The sequence below is a fragment of the Diceros bicornis genome, chromosome 15 (assembly GCF_020826845.1).
Source record: "Diceros bicornis minor isolate mBicDic1 chromosome 15, mDicBic1.mat.cur, whole genome shotgun sequence".
NCBI classification, from domain to species: Eukaryota; Metazoa; Chordata; class Mammalia; order Perissodactyla; family Rhinocerotidae; genus Diceros; species Diceros bicornis.
The window spans coordinates 52,020,805-52,041,708 of record NC_080754.1 but is presented as its reverse complement, the minus strand read 5'-3'; the positions used below and the strand labels follow the sequence as shown (position 1 = coordinate 52,041,708).

Genomic DNA, 20,904 nt, shown 5'->3' with positions numbered 1-20,904 from the left:
GGACCTCCGCGGTCCTGGAGCCGCCTGCGTTGCCACGGGACGCCTGGAGCCGGATGTGACGTCGCCGTGGAGGAAGAAGGGAGAGGCGGAGCGTGGCGCGGTGACGTCCTTCCAAGATGGCGGAGAGAGAGTGAAGAAACTGTTCCCCTTTGGGTTGCTGTAGGTGAGTTCTGCCCTTCACCCCCCGGCCCGCCATCCCCGCTCTCTCCGGACCCTCGGCCATTGCGGGGCAGGCTCCTTGGAGTTCGCGCTCAGTTCGGGGCGAAGGTGTTAACGTGCAAAGCTCGGGCGAGGCAGCCCGGGTGTTGGCCTTGGCCGCAACCTCCGCTGTGGGAATTCGCGGGAGTGGGAGCTGGGCGAAGGGCAGGGCGACAGAAGCCGGGAGAGACCGGCTTTGGTTGTCACTCTTCGAGGGCGCCTCGAGTGGAGCGGGGGGAAGGGAGGGGGTGTGGCCTCCTCGGGGCGAGTGACAGAACGTTTGACAACTCTTGGCCCCGCTCGTTCTCCGCCCCCTCGGCACCCGCCTCGCCTTTGGAAGCCACTGTGTGCACCACGGAAGCTAACAGGTTTCAGTGATTTGAAAGCAATTTTAAAGAACTCGTCCTTTCCCCATCTGTCCCAAGGAATCATTTCTTAGTGGTTTGTTAATTTTTTTCTTAACATGTGCATGCCTGCTGAGCTTGAGAGTCCGAAGGTTTCCCTGACGCAAAAGCGTGAAATTTTGCGGTGCTGTTTTTCCAGCTCGTGAAATGTTTTCAGTTATCGCCATTTATTGATGTATCCCAAGGATTGTGTTAGTTGACCAAAATGAAACAGAGAAAGGCACTTATCCCGTCAGCATTTTTAACCATATGTTTGATAAGAATTTTCTGGGGGGATAAAATGAGAACTGGTTTTATTCTTGTTTATGTTATGTCCTATGTTCCTTCTCCCCACACCATTTGCTTGGGTGAAATGTTTGATGAAAACTTAGGGTTATTGATTTACTATTTCTTTTTGTGTTTTGTTTAGAACAGGGGTAAAATTCCATTCTGGTATCAAAATGCAGTATTCGCACCACTGTGAGCACCTTTTAGAGAGACTGAACAAACAACGGGAAGCGGGTTTTCTTTGTGACTGCACCGTAGTGATTGGAGAATTCCAGTTTAAAGCTCATAGGAATGTGCTTGCCTCGTTCAGTGAGTATTTTGGTGCGATCTACAGAAGCACTTCTGAAAACAATGTCTTTCTTGATCAGAGTCAGGTGAAGGCTGATGGATTTCAGAAACTGTTGGAGTTTATATACACAGGAACTTTAAATCTTGACAGGTAAAGTACACATTTTATTTTCACTCATAAAAGCTAGTCTGTAGAGCTAAAGTAGATGTGTATTTTTTCCAGTCAGTCCCTGAACTCAGAGCCTTGAATTATTGATATGCACAATATTGTTGTTTGTTTTAATAAAGAATTCAGTATCACTGATTTGGGATGAACAGACTACGTTTTTTAAGCACAAAAAACACAAATGTTAATAAGATTAAAGCCTTGTTTCTGACACATTTGATTTATCTACTGAAACAAAGCCTGGGATTTCAGCTATGTAAACTTGAAGATTAAACACAATGAATTCCTAAGTGAATTCCAGTTTCCCCTTGCTTTTTGGTCTTTATGTTCCTCTGATCTTCTCTTTCCCTCACTCTCTTTTCCCTGCTTCTTAAGGTGTTTGGGGTAGGGGAGTGTAGATGGAGAAAAAAGGAAGAACCTCTGTGTTCATTTACTAGTGCTCCCATTTCCAGCCATAATTAGCAATGTGCAAGACCTCTTGCTGATCTTGATTCAGGAAAAGAACTTCAATGGAATGTAAATGGCAGTGACTCCAGTTATCTCTGTAAAGCTGTGATTACTAATGCTTAAGTCAGGTCCAAGGTGCTAGAATGCTTCTCTAAGATGCTTAATGCTGTCACTGCAGTAACAAAAAGAAGGTTCTGAGGAATCTGATAGTGTAGGCACTGTGTGTCTCCCATACATGATGAACTAAATAAATAGATTAATACCAATGCATTTATTGGTTGTGGGGGAAAGGTAGAGAGGATAAAAGAAAAGAGAAACCAATCATATTACCCCTGTCTTCTTTCTTCCATCATTTGTGAAAGTGTGAACATACGTAGATCATAATCTTCTGACATTGAAAGATTATGGGCTTTAGAATTAGATCTTGCCTGTCAGTCACTATGTCTCTGAGCAAGATGCAACCTCTCTGGGCCTCAGTTTCCCCATCGGAAAAAATGAGATGATAATAACTACCTTGGTGTTACTGTGAAGATAAAGGATTTACTTGAAAGCCCCCCTTCCAATGAACATTAGTTTCCATCCTTTATTTTCTCTTCTCTACCCTCCTCTCCCCCTTTAAGTCCACATTTCTTGGAGAAAAATTAGGAAAAAACAAAAAGGAAACACCTGTAATTCTGCCACCCATTGATAACCACTATTAACATTTTGATAAAAGTTCTTCCATTCTTTTCCAGATGATCTCGATAGATATATGTATCTACACATTAAACAAAATTCTTCCTTCTCTTTTACATTGCAGCTTATCATGGATATATACTTCTTTAAAAAGCTAGAATCAGGATGTTCCTTAATCTTATTGAAAAGGAAACATTTATGCTGTTTTAGAATTATTTTTAAATTTTGGTGTAATGAAATCTTTGAGTCAGTTCTGTATAAGTTGATTAAAGGAACAAAGCTGTGTCATAGATTAATCTCACATGATAAATTTACTGAATAGTGGACTATAAAAGTGCCTCTGATCTAAAAATTTAGAATAAAAATTTAGAATAATATAAAATAACTACAAAACCAGTGAATTTTGGTTGATCTTCAATTTAGTGGTTTCTCCTTCTCAATTAACTTGGCCGGAAAAATCTTGAATTGATTTGAACACACTGAAGAGCACCTTATTTTGAGCCTTCGTGCAAAGAACCAACATGAAAGTGCCAGATGTTTTGCTCAATCTTTTTTGGTACATATCCTTCCTGAGGAGCTAATTGTTTGAGCCCAGCCACAAATGTAAGAGAAGACTTATACCAAAAATACAAAGTCTGTACAACTTAGTGATTAAGAAAACAGAATAATAGGGGCCAGCCCAGTGGCATAGTGGTTAAGTTTGCGCACTCTGCTTTGGTGGCCTGGGGTTCGCGAGTTCGGATCTTGGGCGCGGACCCACACACCACTCATCAAGCCGTGCTGTGGCAGCATCCCATATGTAAAATGGAGGAAGATGGGCACAGATGTTACCTCAGGGCCAATCTTCCTCCTCCAAAAAAAAAGAAAGAAAGCAGAATAATAGAGAATTAAGTGGATTCAGGAGCCAGGTTACCTTGGTCAAATCTTAGTTCTAACACTGTGATTTTGGACAAGTTACTTAATTTCTTTGGACCTCTGATCCTTCATTTGTATGTAAAATGAGGATTAGAATAGATTTCATAGGCATGTCCTGAGGATTAGAAGAACTACTCATGTAAAGCATTTAGCCATATACCTGGCAATATCTAATTAAATGCCTTTCAATGTCTGTTTAAAAGGTGAAAGAGAGTTTGCAGGCACTGTAACTTCATGCTTGTAAATAGAAGCCAATGAGTTATTGACATAAACAAATGCTGATTGGTTCTCTTAACTGTAACTGAGATTATAGACTGTCTATGAAATAGACGTATGAATTACTGTTTCTGTACTGAACAATTAGGCTGTGACTCATTGCTAGTTTGTACTGCTCTTAAAGACTACCTGACCTTGTTACCTGTTTGGTGGTTCATTTTATGGAGCACTAAGCACAATTATAATTTGAGACTTAAGTATAATAAGTGATGGAGTGGGCCCGCCCCGTGGCTTAGTGGTTAAGTGCGTGAGCTCCGCTGCTGGCTGCCCAGGTTTGGATCCCGGGCGCGCACCGATGCACCGCTTCTCCGGCCATGCTGAGGCTGTGTCCCACATAGAGCAACTAGAAGGATGTGCAGCTGCGACATACAACTATCTACTGGGGCTTTGGGGAAAAAAAAAAAAGGAGGAGGATTGGCAATAGATGTTAGCTCAGAGCCGGTGTTCCTCAGCAAAAAGAGGAGGATTGGTATGGATGTTAGCTCAGGGCTGATCTTCCTCACACACACACACACACACACACAAAAATTAAAAAAAAAAATAACTGGTGGAGTAAATTTGGTTTTCATTGTAGGGGTGTCTCTTGTTTATTGTAATTTAATAATAGATTATGTAAAGAAGAAACATAATGTTTTCAGGTAGTGATAATGCTATATACATGCAAAAAACATTCTGTATAAAAGATGAATAAGATTGTATTTATATTTGGGGCATTTGTGCTGTATCTTTGCAAATGGAGAATTAACTTGATTACAAAAATCGTTCATTATATATTCCAAAATTATAGCCAAGGACCATAAGAAAAGAATATTTTAAGTATGTTTTCTTATCTAAGGGAAAGACTCCATTTGCAAACAGATTATGTTCCAAAAGTTTATTTGTAGTATGTTTATAAACTTGGCATGGATTTTCCCAGAGAATGAAATGTTCCCTAAACAGGTGATTAGGTTTCCAAACTAGCCTGTAAATCTACTTAATCACTGAAAAATGATTATGTGTATAATAAAAGACAATTTTCAAAAAGCCATTGTAATGCTAAATTTTAAAAAAGGAAACATAGGTGGCACTTGAGGCAAAGCAGGTTTAATTAGATGATGAGAAAATGAGTAGAGATTTGTAGATACTGTAATACACTTTCAGACACCTGAGAGGTTCACAACACTAGTTATTTTTAATTTCACTTCAAATTTCACTTTTTTTTTAGTAAAGATGGATTAATAGCACTATATTTATATTCTCAACTATGATTAAAACCCTTTTCTGGCTCATACATATAATGAAGAGGGGAAAGAGATTTTTTCCTGAAGAATTAGATAATACTTGGGGAAATTGCAAGTAGGAAAGTTACTTGACGGAGTGTATGTGGGTGTGTTGTGTGCATCCTTAAATAATTAAAAGGGTCATATTTTTAATGTTAATACCAACTCAACTCTCTGATTTTACAGCTAGGAAAGTTGAAGCACCCCAAATGCTGAGTTACCCTAATTCAGCTAGTAATGCCAGAGCCAGTGCTAGAGTAATCAAACAACCTTTCACTACACTGTAAACCTCTGGAGGGCAGGCACTATTTGAGATTCTTAATGTCCCTCTTAGTACCAGACATGGTAGATGATCAGTAAATATTGACTGGAATGTTGAACAAGATGACTTAATTCTTTCTATATAATTCTAATATGACAAATTCTCCGGCTAACTTGGGTTGAGTATCACACGCAAAAAAATGGGAGGGTGTCTAGAGAGAGCTTATTGTTCCTCCAAGTGTGAACGATGGGCCAGCAGCATTGGCATCACCAAGGGGTCTGTTAGAAATGCAGACACTCAGGCCCCACCACAGACCTACTGAATCTGAATCTAGATTTAACAAGTTCCCCAGGTGATACACGTGCACAGGAAAGTTTGAGAAGCACAGTTAAAAGTCCCTTACAGCAGAGCAGAGGAAGATAATAGGAAACAATTTTTTTTAGACTCCTCCTGTTGCCAATCCAGAAAAGCTGGTTGCTATCTGAAGAAGCCTTGGGATGAATGGGAGGAGACAGTAAGTTGCCAACAGCTACTTTTGTGTTCCAAGTGTTTTGTAAAACAGGCAGAAATTTTAATGTTTTATTTTTCTGTAGAGGTACACAGGTACCTATGAATAACCACTGTTTTTCATCTTTTCAAGTTCTGTAAAACTAGAGATCTTTGCGTGACCATTATTCTGAGTGAGTGAATTTTGTAAATTTATTCTCTTAGTTATGCCTTTTTCATCATTCTGCTTCATTAGGTTTTTAAAAGACATTGAAATATATGTGCAGCTCTGTTTCAAAAACAGTTTTTCTTTGATCAGAATATTGTCATTTAGCCTTGTTTCCTTACAGTTGGAATGTTAAAGAAATTCATCAGGCTGCTGACTATCTCAAAGTGGAAGAGGTGGTCACTAAATGTAAAATAAAGATGGAAGATTTTGCTTTTATTGCTAATCCTTCTTCTACAGAGATATCTAGTATTACTGGAAATATTGAATTGAATCAACAGACTTGTCTTCTTACTCTACGAGATTATAATAGTCGGGAGAAATCAGAAGTGTCTTCAGATTTAGTTCAGGCAAATCCTAAACAAGGAGCTTTAGCAAAGAAGTCGTCTCAAACTAAAAAGAAGAAGAAGGCCTTCAACTCCCAGAAAACAGGGCAAAATAAAACAGTGCAATATCCCAGTGACATTTTAGAGAATGCGTCTGTTGAGTTATTCCTAGATGCAAATAAATTGTCCACACCTGTAACAGAACAAGTTGCACCAGGAAATGATAATTCAGAACTCGAGTTGACAGCAGTTGTGGAAAATACTTTTCCAACACAAGATATTGTGCAAACTGTTACAGTGAAACGGAAACGGGGAAAATCACAGCCAAACTGTGCTCTCAAAGAACACTCTATGTCTAATATAGCTAGTGTCAAGAACTCTTATGAGCTGGAGAGCTCTGGGGAAGAGCTGGATCAGAGATATTCCAAGGCCAAGCCAATGTGTAACACATGTGGGAAAGTGTTTTCAGAAGCCAGCAGCTTGAGAAGACACATGAGAATACATAAAGGAGTCAAACCTTATGTTTGCCACTTGTGTGGAAAGGCGTTTACCCAGTGTAACCAACTGAAAACACATGTAAGAACTCATACAGGTAAGACTGGTTTGTGGGAGAGATCATTGTTTTTATACTGTGACTGAAATAATATTTTTTATAGAGAACATGTTAATATACAGTGTTGACAGAGAACATGTTAATATACAGTGTTGACTATTTGTGACCAAAATTTGGTTTATACTTGTATTCATAAAAATATTTAGCATTTTAGACTTGAAAATTTCTTTGTAATTGTGACCAAGTATTTAATGGCTATTTGTTTTATTGAAACTGATACTCTGAAGTCCCAATGCATGAGCTCTTTATACTGTTTTCCCTCATAGTAAAAATAAGCATAAAGTTGGTTCTAGCTTGCTAAGTATTTAAGAGAGATGTTAAAACTGATAAAGAGAAAAAGTAATTACAACTCAGGCCACTTCTCAGATTTGCTAGCATATCTCACCACCTGCTTCCTAGACGTTGTCAACTTCTAAACAGGTTTATTAGAATTACATATACATTCCTTCCTCAGCCTCTACATTTACCTTTATTTGTATACTTAGATTTATACTTTTTAAGATGCAATAGGTATTTGTCTCATTGATCCCCTTTTACTGTTAGGAATTGGGAAGCACTAATTTCTTTGAACTCTACCAGTGTTTCCAACAGTCTTTCTGGAAAAAGAGATCATATTTGTTTTTTTGCTTTTTTTTTTTTTTGTGAGGAGGACTAGCCCTGAGCTAACATCCAGTGCCAGTCTTCCCCTTTTTTCTTGAGGAAGACTGGCCCTGGGCTAACATCTGTGCCCATCTTCCTCTACTTTATATGGGACGCCGCCACAGCATGGCTTAAGAAGCAGTGCGTCGGTGCACACCCGGGATCCGAACCTGTGAACCCTGGGCCACTGCAGTGGAGCGTGCGCACTTAACCGCTGCACCACTGGGCCGGCCCCCTTTGCTTTTTCACTTCTAGCAGTTAACACCATTTTCTGAATGCTAAAACTGGTATTGTTGATGAACTCTTGAAAGCTTATATGGCTTAAGCAACTAAAACAGAGTATTTCCTTCTAAATATAAATTGTATTTACTTGTTCTTTTAGGTGAGAAGCCATACAAATGTGAATTGTGTGATAAAGGATTTGCTCAAAAATGCCAGCTAGTCTTCCATAGTCGCATGCATCATGGTGAGGAGAAACCCTATAAATGTGATGTATGCAATTTACAATTTGCAACTTCTAGCAATCTCAAGATTCATGCAAGGTAAAAACAAACAAAAAATGAGTTGTTTGATCTTTGAGTCTGTGATTCACCATAGTCTTACATAGACTACTGTTTTAGAATGCAGGACAGTAGAGTTCTACTTGTGGTTCCACCATACAACATTTGTAGCACAGTAAAGGAGCCACAGGGAAGCCATAGTGGCTAGATGGGAGGGAAATAAGATCCGAATGACGACAGGGAGTACAGACGGTGTAAGGTTTTGTAGGCCATTATAAAGTTTTTATTCTTGAGATTGAGAAATAAGTGATGTGATCTTGCTTGCATTTAAACGGATCACTCTGGCTGCTATTTTAGGAAAAGCTGTAGGATGCAGGAGTGGAAGCAAACTTACCAGTTAGGAAGCTATAGATAAAACCCAAGTGAGAGTGATGATGGTTCAGGCCAGAGTGGTAGCAGTGGAAGACATAAGTAGTAGTCAGATTCTGGACATATTTTAAAGGTAGAACAAACAGAATTTGCTACAGACTGCATGTGGGGTATGAAATAAAGAAAGAAAGAATAGAATCAAAGATGATTCTGAGGTTTTGAGCTTCAGCACCTGAAAGACGGAATTACTGTTAACTGAAATGGAGATTTGTGGATAGAGCAGGTTAAGCAGGAGTACAGGAGTTTAGGAGTAGAGTCCTGATCAGTTAAATTTGAGATGACTATTAGACATCTGACTGGAGATGTACAAAAGACAGTTGGTTATCTAAGTCTGGAGTTCAGGGAACTGGTTTGAGCTGAAGATATAAATTTGGGAGTTATCAGTCATATAGATAGAACGTAGAGTCTTAACATTGGATGAGGTCACCAAGAGAATGAATGTGGATAGAACAGAAATCAAAGACCTGAGTCATGAGGCACTCTAACTTTCAGACTTCTGGGAGATGGGCAAGAACCAGCAGAGGTGATGAGGAAGAAGCAGCCAATATAGGAGGAAAACCAGAAGACTGGGCTGCCCTGGAATCCAAGTGAAGGAAATGATTCCAGAAGGGAGCAATCAGCTCTGTCAAATTCTGATGATAGGGAGATGAAGACTGAGAATTGACTATCAGATTTAGCAAAGTGAGAGGTCAGCAGTCCTCTCACTTTGCTTGAGAGTCAAGAGCAGTGCTCTTGACAAAAGCAGCGTTAGCAGAGGTTAGTAGAGAAGAGATGAGTAGAGAAGAAATGAAAGTAGAACAGTTGGAGACTCAAGTTTTTGGTAAAGGGGAGCAGAATAATGGAGGAGCAAGTGAGGTCAAGGGTCATTTTTTTTTTGAGATGGGAGACATATCAGTGTATTTGCATGCTGTGATCCAGTGTGGGGTGGGAAAAATGGAGGATGGAGGAAATTGCAGGAGTGATATCACTGAGTAGGCAAGGGGATAGTATCTGAAGTATACCAGTGGGAGTAGTTGAATTCAGATGAACTGTCACCATCCTGTCAGAGTTAAGAAGGAAAGCACACTGTCTAGGTACAAATGCCTAGAGGTGAAGATTTGTAATGGTGGGAATTTTCTTCTGATTGCTTAAATTTTTCTCAGTGAAACAGGAAGCAAGGACATCAGCTAAGAGTGAGGATGAGTGAGGAGGTGCTGGAGGTTTGAGGAAAGAGTTTTGAAGAGTGAGTGAATGGACAAGCGAAAATAATTGCCTGCAGTATTAGGGGTGCAGCTGACCACCATATAAAGATGAGGACAAAACTTTTTGAACTGATTTCAGAACTAACGTTGTGATAACAACCAAAACATTTTTTGATAGTATATATTGAAACTGTTTATTTTAAATACATATTGTTGGTCTGTTAAGATGAAATGAAATAAAATATTTCATGAAAAATTGTATGAAAAATGCTTGCTCGGGCCACCCCGATGACCTAGTGGTTAAAGTTCGGTGCACTTCACAGTGGCAGCCCAGGTTCAGTTCCTGGGCATGAAACCACACCACTTGTCTGTCAGTGGCCATGCTGTGGCAGCAGCTCACATAAAAAAAGAAAAAGAGGAAGATTGGCCACGGATGTTAGCTCAGGGCAAATCTTCCCCAGCAAAAAAAAAGAAAAAAGAAAAATGCTTGCTATAGAGATTGACTCTCAAATTGTTTTACTTAGCAGCATAACTTTATATTTATTTACTAATAGGAAGCATAGTGGAGAGAAACCATATGTCTGTGATAGATGTGGACAGAGATTTGCCCAAGCCAGCACACTGACCTATCATGTTCGAAGGCATACTGGGGAAAAGCCTTATGTGTGTGATACCTGTGGGAAGGCGTTTGCTGTCTCTAGTTCTCTTATCACTCATTCTCGAAAACATACAGGTAAGAATGTGATACAGAGAGACTGCTTAAAAGGAAGAAAGTTGTAAATAAAAGAAAAAGGGAAATTAAGCCTGTAAAGAAAGTAGATTACAGACTTTGTAGTTATGTATGTTGTGTTTGTGCTCCTTGAAGCTTATGTTTATGATTTTCACATAAATATTAGCTATAAAAGCAGACTTATTTTCTAGAATAATGCACAGTAGATGAAATTTTTTATCATGTAACTTATATACAAAATCAGATAATTTTGACAATATATAAACTAGAGTTGAGACCTATTTTATGACCTTAGAAAAAATCCTTAGACTTTTGAAGCTTCATTTCACCTGGATAAAACTGTAGAGTGACATTAAGGGGTGGGGGTGAGTTTGGGTAGAACATTGATTTTATAACTTCTTAGGACTTTTCCTACACAGACATTCTAAGATTTGCAAATTAAACAGATACTTCAAATGCAAAGTATCAGTTTTGAAGCAAATTCTGTTGTTGAAAGATTTTCATTTGTAGGATACATTTTTTCATAGATCTTTCTTTCCTAAATGATTTTATTCCCCTTTAATAATATATAGTGGACAGCAAGAATTGAAATATGGATTGATGAATTTTCATGTTTTTAGTCATATAAAAATCAAACTTCTTGCCCAACTCTAGTCTACAAGAGGGACATTTGCGAAATAAAGTTTTATTGTATGAAAAGTACCAGGTTACATGAACATGTAAAATAATTACTAATATTCATTTAAGTTGGATCACAGTGAAAATACCTCTAAAATACAATATAAAGAGGTTTTAATATAAGTAATATTTTAGAACAGCTTACTTTAGATTATTATAATTGATAAATATTATATTGGTATAGTACACCACTTCGCTATCTTTTATTTTCCATCTAGGTGAAAAACCATACATATGTGGTATTTGTGGGAAAAGTTTTATTTCCTCAGGAGAGCTCAACAAACACTTTCGATCCCATACAGGTCTGTGTTTAGGGAGAACGTATTATTTTTTGTTCTCTCTAATTTCTTTTTATGTAAACCTTGACTTTTAAACCATTATGGACTATATGGTATCTAGTCATACTCTACCTATAGCAATATTTTAATGTATAAATATCAACTTTTTATATGCTTATTTCATTTTTTTAGTTGTTTGGAATGTGAATTAAATTTGGTCAAGAACTGCGTAGATTTTCTAAGAAATATGCTAGATCAGTAGTTTTTAAATGATTTGGATTAAATTGTACAAATAAACCAAGAAATGAAAAAGAATAGATAATACCAAGATAATATCAGATTTTCTTATTAAACAGTGTTCAGTATGCAGGTTTTAGGAATAAATTTTAATATTGACGTTTATTGTAAAAGATAAGTAAGTAGTATGCAGAAAATACTGAATGTACAAAAATTTTTAAAACATAGGAAAACACCACTTTGAAAATGTACTATTCTGACTTTTTAAAGTTTATTCCTCCTAATTCCTCTGTAGAATAGTGTGAGCACCTAGTAGACATTTAATAAATTTATTGGCAACTGCTATATTCTCATGCTCCTTAATTTACATTATAAAGCATTGAACAGTTCTTATTTCAGAAGAATTATAATGTTGCAGCATTTTATTTCGTCAGTATTTTTTAAGGATTTTCTAATTTATAAGCTACCTGAGAGCAGAAACCATAATTATGTATATTTTTCCCCCTAGCTATATCTCTTAGCCAGGGTCTGGCATATAATTGGCACTCACTAAATGTCTGATAGAAATAAAAGAGTAAGTTTTTTAGTTTAAAATTTCTGTTAATGAAAATGCTCAATTTTCCCTGAAATGGGAATGCTTTGTATAAAGTAAGAGAGTGCCTATGTGTACAGAAGTTTTCATTTTACTTTGTTAGAACCAAGTGATTAAAATGGTTATTTGAAACTAAATTTAAACAGAATAATAATGTTTGCATCGTGTTCATGAACATTGATATTTTTGTCTTAGCATCTTTTAAAATATTGAGGTTTTAAACTTTTTAACTTGTTTTTCAGGAGAAAGACCATTTATCTGCGAATTATGTGGAAATTCTTACACAGATATTAAAAACTTAAAGAAGCACAAAACAAAAGTCCATTCTGGTAATGCTTTTATTTTTTAAAAATTTGGTGCTCTCATATTGGTGCTATTCCTTAAAATGTTGAGATGCACATTATAAGATTTAAATTAGATATATATTTTTAAAAACTAGATATACACATATGAGAAACGTAGCTTTATAATTTGCAGCTAAGTTCACTGAATTTCTTTCCATATTGACCTTCTAATAAATAATACTTGAAATATTTCCTCCTTTAAAAACCTGATTTATGAACAGTTTCAAGAATGAAGAAATACATAAGCAAACTATATTATCACTGTTTCCCATACTAGAGTCTGGGTTACCTGGAGTTTACTGTAGTTATGTGAAGAAAGGGGCACCATGAACACTAGTCCAGAAATATTTAAGAGGAAATAGGGACACAGGTAACCCCAAATTGTTGTAATGTATAAAAATGGAAAGCCACACTACAAATTTTAAGTCTCTTGCTTAAAATGAATCCTTAGAAAGTTGCACTGTGCTTACCATTTTATTCTGTCATGATTAGAAACGAAACACTGGGCTTCTTCAGTGTATAGAGATGATAGTGAACATAAACATCGTAAGGATTAAATCAGTAACATCTGAAAACTGTAGTGAGTCATTAATTCAACAAACAGTTGTTAAATGCCTCTGAAGTACCCATAACTGTGCAGGGTATATGAAGTTGAACAAGGCGTAGTCCTAGTCCTCAAAGAGCTTACAATCTAGTGGGGGAGACCAGAAATCTAAATAACTATGATTACAAAACAAAATGTGGGATATAGTAGAGACACAAAAGTGCTGAAGAAGAGATTAAGTCCTTCTGAGGTGAGTATTGGAAAGGCTTACTTTTAGGGAACTTGAAGGGTGGAGATGAGTTCAAAGGATAGGGATGGGAAAGGGAGAGTTCATCCCAGGCAGAGAATGTTATGAAGAGAGTAATTGGGATAAGAAAGCACAGGCTGTATTCTTGGCTGGTTGAACTGAAGAGTAGTCTGGCAAGAACAGAGAGACTTATAATTTTATGAAAGCAAATACACAGTTTTGTCTAATGAGGATAATGAAATTGAAATCATGTCAATACTTTGGAGTGACAAAAGCATGGTAAAGCTAGTGGAAAATTTGCAGGCAAAAGTGTATCTTTTCACATTAGTATCATAATTACTCCCTTGAGTAGAGCAGAATTTCTCAGAACTTCTGAAAATATGAAAGGCCATACCTTTGAACTTAAACTTACAGAATAGCATGAACTACTCATTAACACATTTAATGAACAAATAGTGTTTGTATTATGTGTATAGCACTATTGGGTACTTTCAGAGAATTTGAGAAATATAACTTGACATTTACCCTCAGGGAATTTACAGTCTAGTTGAAGATTCAAGGCATACCTAAATAGAATGTTACACAGCAATAAGAGAGGTAGATGTCACAAGGCAGTATGTGAAAAATTGACAAATGAGTGATAAAATAGATAAGGAACAGCTCACCATGGTCTAGAACAATTAAGTCCATTTTTATAGTGATTTTGGTGCTTGAACCTAGTCTGGATTTGTGTAGATAATGAGGAGAGCAAATCAGCAAAAAAACAGCATGAGTAAAGCTGTAGAGGTTGGAATGCAAGTTCTAAGAATGGTAAGTAGATTTAGTCTACGTCAGGGTTTTTGTTTTGTTTTTACAGTGTAAATTTTTTTCCTTTCCACTTCAGGTACAGATAAAATTCTAGATTCTAGTATAGAGGATCATCCCTTGAATGAACAAGATTCCATACAAAAAAGTCCGTTAGCAGAAACTCTGGATGTGAAGCCTTCTGATGTGACTGTACCACTAGCTCTTCCACTGGGGACTGAAGACCATCACATGCTTCTCCCTGTCACAGATACTCAGTCTCCTACTTCAGAGACATTGTTGAGGTCAACTGTGAATGGGTATTCAGAACCACAGTTGATTTTTTTACAACAGTTATACTGACTTTGTGAGGATTATGGAATTGCTAAGACATCTCTGGTAGTAAACATAAACATCTCTGGTAAGGTGCATATATTCATATTCAGTTACCATTCATTCGAGTTGTGACCTGATGCTGCATCATAACTGTGCAATGCCTGTTTTGATTTTTTGCCTTTACGTCTAGATTATACACACAGCTTTTTAAGGAATATACTACATTAGCACTATTTGGGGTGGATAAGTTTTATTTTCTTTTAGAGCTGCCTTAATTCCATTTTTATTTTGCATTTTAGAATTGCCTCTCATTTGTTGAAGTGGATTCTGTCAGTTTATATGATTCAGTTTTGACCTGTGGGACTTTTTAATTTTCTTCCCCTCAAAATTGAAGCAAAATCATGATAGTATCAGCCCATGAGTGTTGCTGTTACTAAGCCCCATAGACCAATACATAAACTATGGGGGAAAAAATAAAATTTCATATTTCTACCTAAGAAAATTTAGGTACTAAATAAGAATTGTGCTATTTCTCTATTAATATATTCCATTGGAGGTAACTTTTCTAATGAAACAAAGTGTTTCTCTTAAAAGCTAGAAAACTGTATATAAATTTTTGTTAATTTAGAACTTAGTATTCTGGAGAAAACCAATGGTCAGTGCTTTTGATTTGAGTTAACAGACTACTTTTTCAAAATGAATTTTAAATATATATTTGGCATTTTTATCTTATTAAAAGATGGTTTCAAAATTTGATTCAGGTTATGTTTTAATAGGTTTCTAGATTACTGGAGATAAGGAAGATATACTGAGTTTTGAAAAATTTTGATAAGCCTCTCTTATACCTGTTATGCACTTTTTAAAATATTAAATTCTAAACAGAATTTTCTAAATGTAAACTTAATGCATACTGTAATTCACTTGGCTTCTGAATTTGATACATTATATTACATAAAGAGTTAAGAAATTCACTTCAATTATGAGTAAACATTTGAATTATCAGAAAGCCAGTTTATTAAACATTTTATATTTGAGTTTTCTATAAGTTTTGAGTTTTAAAATTTTATAAATTAAATCACATTTGATTGTTGGTGTAGTTTCACAGTAGTCCTTTTCCTTCCTAATGAATGTAGAAAATTCAGTGTTATTCTGATATTCCCTACTTTTCCCCAACCCACTTTTCTCACATATTGATTTATTTTGCTGCCTCATCTTTGGACATTAAATTATCAGTTCCACAAAGTCAGTTCCTGTACTGCTGATTAAACACCATGGTGACATTATTTCTTATTGCTGCCATGCATTAGTTGTTGCCTATTTGTTTTGTGGTTTTAAACTACACCTGTAATAAAGTTAATGTATTTTCTATTGGTATTGATTTCTTTAATCGTATTTTCTCTGGGTCCTAGTCATAGGAACCAACGGGAGGACATAATAAAACTACTTAATTCTTGTCAACTGTAGAGATCATCACCATTTCACAGCACACTCAGCATTTTCAAAATAAATTGCCACCAGTGGGATTGACTTAATTGAATCGAGTTTGAAATATTGCCTTTTTGTAATATACATCAAACTTTTTAGTATTTATTTACCTAAGAAATCTAATTATGCATGTGTATTAACTTCATATACCGGGTTTAAATACAATTTATAAAGTTATAAAATGTTCAACTAATCTATTCTGGCTTTAAATTCAATAGGAATGTTTTGGAATGTGAAGAAGTTAAAGAAAAGTAAAAGACTCAGCCTCTTTAAGAAGTCTGCTGAAATGGAGAGGTTATATTTAATTCACATCTTCATTAATCCAAGCATCTAATGAACAAAATTTTCTTTTTAACAACTGCTACAGTGATGTCATAATTCTATGAGGGCAGTAGTTACCAAAGTTTTTTTAATATGGTAATTAGCATTTTGCTTTTGCATAGATTAGCCTTCAAATTATTTTTTTTAGTACTAGTGGATTGGAGTTGATAAGGTTGATTTATTGTGCTTTTCTTCATCACATTATCTGCTTCTTAGCTAAAATAATTTTATTTTAAATTGACATGGCTTGATGCTTTTCCAGAATGACATGTAAAGAAAGTGTGAAGACTGACTATCCTGTGTTGTCATTCTTCTCATAATGCTATACTAGTCTTTATTATAATATGCATATATTTTAGTTGTATCTGATATTCTAATACTCATAATTATCATTTTAATTAAGTCCATTATTAAGTATATTTGTTACAATGCAGTGTTTTGGGAAAGACCTATTCTTAATTATTTAAGTATTACTGAGTTTTTTGAAAGTCTGTTTAGGATGCTGAAGATCTTACTGAGACGAATTATTTTCTAAATTAATTTTGTATTTATATTAGTTTATTCCTACTGTATTGTTAGATTTTAGACTTTTTAAAAAGAAATCATAGATTATATATAAATGATTTTTGCTGTTTTAAATAGTATTTGTTTTATGTTGGATTTCATAGGATGATTTTGATAGATAAACTTCAGAAAATTTATTTTTTCAAAAGAAAAGGTTCTGTCAGTTCTATTGCAACAGTAGTTTATCACTTCTTTTCCATGTTTCAATTCTACAGAAATTGTGCAAATGAGAGTAGCTGAAATGTACTTACATAAAGACAGTTAATGTACGTGTACTTTTAAAAAAAAATATATCCTAGAATAATAGTTCTAACATTTGATGCATATCAGAAACATACTTAAAAAATGATAGCCAAATGCCACTCCACCTTAGTCCTGCTGAATCAGACAATCTCGGGGACATACATGCTGGAAAAGCCCCACAGGTGATTCTAATGTAGACCAAACATGGAGAACTCTTATCCTAACCATTTCCTAGTCGTCTTCCTTTGGGAAGCACTTAAAAATGAAGCTCTTGATATAACTTCCCATCTTCTACTCAGATTTTGAGTCTTTAGAACTTGACTAGAAAGTAAAAAGAAACTGTTTTAATGCAATTTCTGTAAATTCTACATTTTCACCCATTATTTATGAACAATATTGAGATTTAGTTATTGGAGCATTAATTTCTTGAGACAATGATATGGTCTACTCTTCTGTTCTGTGCATCCCCTGCCCCCATTCATTCAAGAGAGATTTGGTGTATTTGTTTAAGGAGTTAGATAATTATCATGTAAACATAGTAACCATCCAGAAATAGAGTGTTTCATTTCGAGAAGAATTACTAAAATAAACTATGGATGTGAACAGATACTTGGATTAAAATATCTCACCAGTATTTCAAATGCTGGAAAATTATTGAAATCAGAATACATAAAGCTACAAAGATGAATAAGATAAACTCCATGCTTAAGTTTACAGTCAAATAGGAAAGACAAGCCTGAATATAACTAGCAATAAAAAAGCCAGAATGTCAAATGTTATAGTGGAGGAAGGCAAGAAAGGAAATGCTGAGCAGCCAACAGGAGTTGAATGGACAGAGAAAGGGCCACTGCTCCCCTGGAGAGGCAAACAAGAGTGGCTGATGGGAGGAATTTGCACACGCTGACTGAGATAGGCAGAATGGAGAGAAAGTATGAAATGGAGAAGAGATAGGAGTCAGACATGTTTAGCAATATACCTATACAATCTTACTTGAAATAGTCCTCTACCCTTAACCTTTGCTGAAGGAGTGGGATTAGATAGCCAAGTTTATAACCCATGATCTCACACACCCAACCACAGTTGACTGCTGAAGGGCAGGGATTAGATGGCCACGTTTGTAACATGATTCCATACTTGTGACCACAGCTGACTGAACACCTTACTGGGGAGAAACAATTCTTATGCCAGACTGAGCTGGTTAGATTTTTTTCTGAAGAATTTGAACTATGACATTCAGAAACTATGAGGTATTGGTATACATGTAAATGAAAAGATAATTTAGAACTTGTCCAGAGTCGGTGGAGCAAGCCTAAGTCTAAAGGAAGTTATGAATAAGGAGAGAAAGCTGACCTATAGAGCAAAGGGATGAAGTAGGTTTGTAGAACAAGCTGCTGAGGCCCTGTGAGAGATAGGAGTGGCCTTGGTTTTTGGCTTTGCGGTCCTGTTGTTGAGGTGGCACAGCTATGCCTCATTTCCTTGTCCTTGGATACCAGTCATTTTTGCCTGTTAGACCCTTAGAGTTAGTCCCCTTTTTCTTTTCAGTTTTATTTATTTATTTATTGTGTGTGTGTGTGAGAGGAAGATCAGCCCTGAGCTAACATCCATGCTAATCCTCCTCTTTTTGCTGAGGAAGACCGGCTCTCAGCTAACATCTATTGCCAATCCTCCTCCTTTTTTTCCTCAAAGCCCCAGTGGATAGTTGTATGTCATAGTTGCACATCCTTCTAGTTGCTGTATGTGGGACGTGGCCTCAGCATGGCCGGAGAAGCAGTGTGCCGGGATCCGAACCCGGGCCGCCAGTAGCAGAGCACGCGCACTTAACCGCTAAGCCACGGGGCCGACCTCTGGTCCCCTTTTTTTAAACAGGCTTGAGTCAGTTTCTGTTCCTTGCAGTTAGGCAGCCCAGATACCTAAATTTTGATCCTTAGCGATTAAGAAAATGGTGATGCCATTAACTGTGATGAGGAAAATGAGGTTTATGGAAGAGAAGACTTTATATTGGATGTACTGAATTTGATTGGTGGTGAGATAGCCATGTGAAAATGTCTAGCAGTAGTTGGAAATGGGGCCTGAAACCTAGGAGAGATTAAAGCTAGAGATGCAGATCTTGCAGCATAAGGCTAATAATTATTGTGATAGAAATGATGAAGGCAGTCCTGGGAGATAGTGCAGAAGAACAAAAGATGAGGACAAAATCTTGGGGGAAATGTATTTTAAAAGTGAGCAAAAGACAGATAAAGAGATGGAAAGTGATAAGAAGAAAACCAGGGTGATGCAAGTTCCATAAATACAAAAGTGACTTGGTACTGGTCACATGGTACACAGGATGAAAATCAAAGACAACACTGGATTGGCTAATTGGAGCATGATGATGTTTTGAGAAGGCAGCTGCAGTAATAATAGTGGGAGTAGAAGCCAGGTGGATATGGTTTAAGTAGTAGATAAGACATACAGTAGTTCCCCCTTATCTGTGGTGTTGCTTTCTGCAGTTTCAGTTACCCACGGTCAACTGTGGTCCAAAAATATTAAATGGAAAATTCTAGAAATAATTCATAAGGTTTAAATTGTGTGCTTAGTAGCATGCTGAAATCTCTCACTGTCCTACTCCGTCCCTCGAATCATCCCTTTGTCCAGCGTATCCACGTTGTATATGCTACCCACTAGTTAGTCACTTAACTAGCTGTCTTGGTTTTCAGATCAACTGTCGAGTATTGCAGTGCTTGTGTTCAAGTAACCCTTATTTTACTTCATAATAGCCCCAAAGCGCAAGAGTAGTGATGCTGGCAATTCAGATATGCCAAAGAGAAGCCATAAAGTGCTTCCTTTAAGTGACAAGGTGAAAGTTCTTGACTTCATATGGAAAAAAAATTGTATGCTAAGGTTGCTAAGATCTACAGTAACTTTTATTACAGCATATTTTTGTAATTGTTCTATTTTATTATTAGTTATTGTTGTTAATCTCTTACTGTGCCTAATTTATAAATTAAACTTTATCACACGTATGTATGTATAGGGAAAAAAGTATAAACCACTGTATTTCCTGCTTTTTTGCTTTCAAATTTGAAACATTGTAAAATGATGAGCATATGATCTGCAACTCTGACATACCAGGCTGTATTTGAACCAGATCTTAAAGGATGATTGCTAAGAGGAAAATGGAAGGGAGCTTATAACACTTATATGGTTACAGATTTACTCATTACAATTCAGATGTGCAGAGGAAGTGGAGTTTTCCTACAAGAACTTACATGTCCTTCCTCTTGAGTTCCCACCCAGTGGGAAGTCTGGAAAAAATTAACTTTCAGTTCTAGCCAGTTTAAAACCTAGTCTTATATAAAGGGGATATAATTTATAACATCTTAAGGTAATGCTGAAACTTTTGGAAACTTGCCATCTTATTTCTGCCCTTTGTCTTCTCTCTAAAATGGTGTCCAGATATATGGAGGAGGGGGCTTACGTGACATAATGGCATCAGGGAAGACAGTGTCTTCATCTCTTCCATTCTCTGGGAATCGTACTGGCCTGTGATGCCACAGGCAACGGCCTGTAAGATGTGTGATCAGGTTTTCCTAGCCTGGTCAGAGCCCAGTAGTTCTTGACTCAACTCGCCTCACCTTAGTTCTCTTAGGTGTGGAGAACTCGGAGACTTCTACAACTCTGTCTCAAGCAGTCCACTGTAGGTCAGTTTGCAGCTATAGCACATGTCACCCCACTGCAGGCTTGAGGTAAGCCTACTTACTTCCCATCCACCTACTTCCTATTCACCTACCTCCTGAGTCTCCCCTTGGGAGAATATAGGAATTTGTGGGTCCCCTCCATAGCACACAGGAACAGACAGTAGCCTGGAAAAGCAAACTGCATTACAAAGGTTTACTTCGATGTGGCGGTGTCCTAGCCTGAGAGGCTATCTGTTTCCAGAATCCTGTAGACTCCTCTACTACCCAGCATATTATGGACTACTACAA

General features: G+C 36.8%; 1 protein-coding gene across 4 annotated transcripts; it reads left to right on the top strand.

Annotated features, from left to right (window-relative positions):
* Nucleotides 1-57: 57 nt before the first annotated feature.
* MYNN (myoneurin) lies at nucleotides 58-15,700 on the top strand. 4 transcript variants are annotated; one of them, XM_058556387.1, is made up of 8 exons: nucleotides 58-163; nucleotides 1,017-1,308; nucleotides 5,994-6,787; nucleotides 7,830-7,989; nucleotides 10,112-10,290; nucleotides 11,184-11,267; nucleotides 12,315-12,401; nucleotides 14,091-15,700. In XM_058556387.1, the coding sequence occupies exons 2-8, from the start codon at nucleotides 1,043-1,045 to the stop codon at nucleotides 14,351-14,353; spliced, it is 1,833 nt and encodes a 610-aa protein (XP_058412370.1). In that variant the 5' UTR covers nucleotides 58-163; nucleotides 1,017-1,042; the 3' UTR covers nucleotides 14,354-15,700. The 4 variants fall into 4 exon arrangements, with proteins under 4 accessions (XP_058412370.1, XP_058412369.1, XP_058412371.1 ...); XM_058556386.1 differs by having other exon boundaries at nucleotides 1,012-1,308; XM_058556389.1 differs by lacking the exon at nucleotides 58-163 and adding an exon at nucleotides 5,601-5,671 and having other exon boundaries at nucleotides 1,239-1,308.
* Nucleotides 15,701-20,904: the final 5,204 nt, after the last annotated feature.

What these genes read in the sequence shown, in the direction of transcription:
- MYNN (XM_058556387.1), top strand. Translation starts at nt 1,043, where the DNA reads ATGCAGTATTCGCACCACTGTGAGCACCTTTTAGAGAGACTGAACAAA. An exon ending in ACATGTAAGAACTCATACAG is followed by an intron (nt 6,788 to 7,829) that starts GTAAGACTGGTT and finishes TTGTTCTTTTAG; the next exon opens with GTGAGAAGCCATACAAATGT. An exon ending in TCATTCTCGAAAACATACAG is followed by an intron (nt 10,291 to 11,183) that starts GTAAGAATGTGA and finishes TTTTCCATCTAG; the next exon opens with GTGAAAAACCATACATATGT.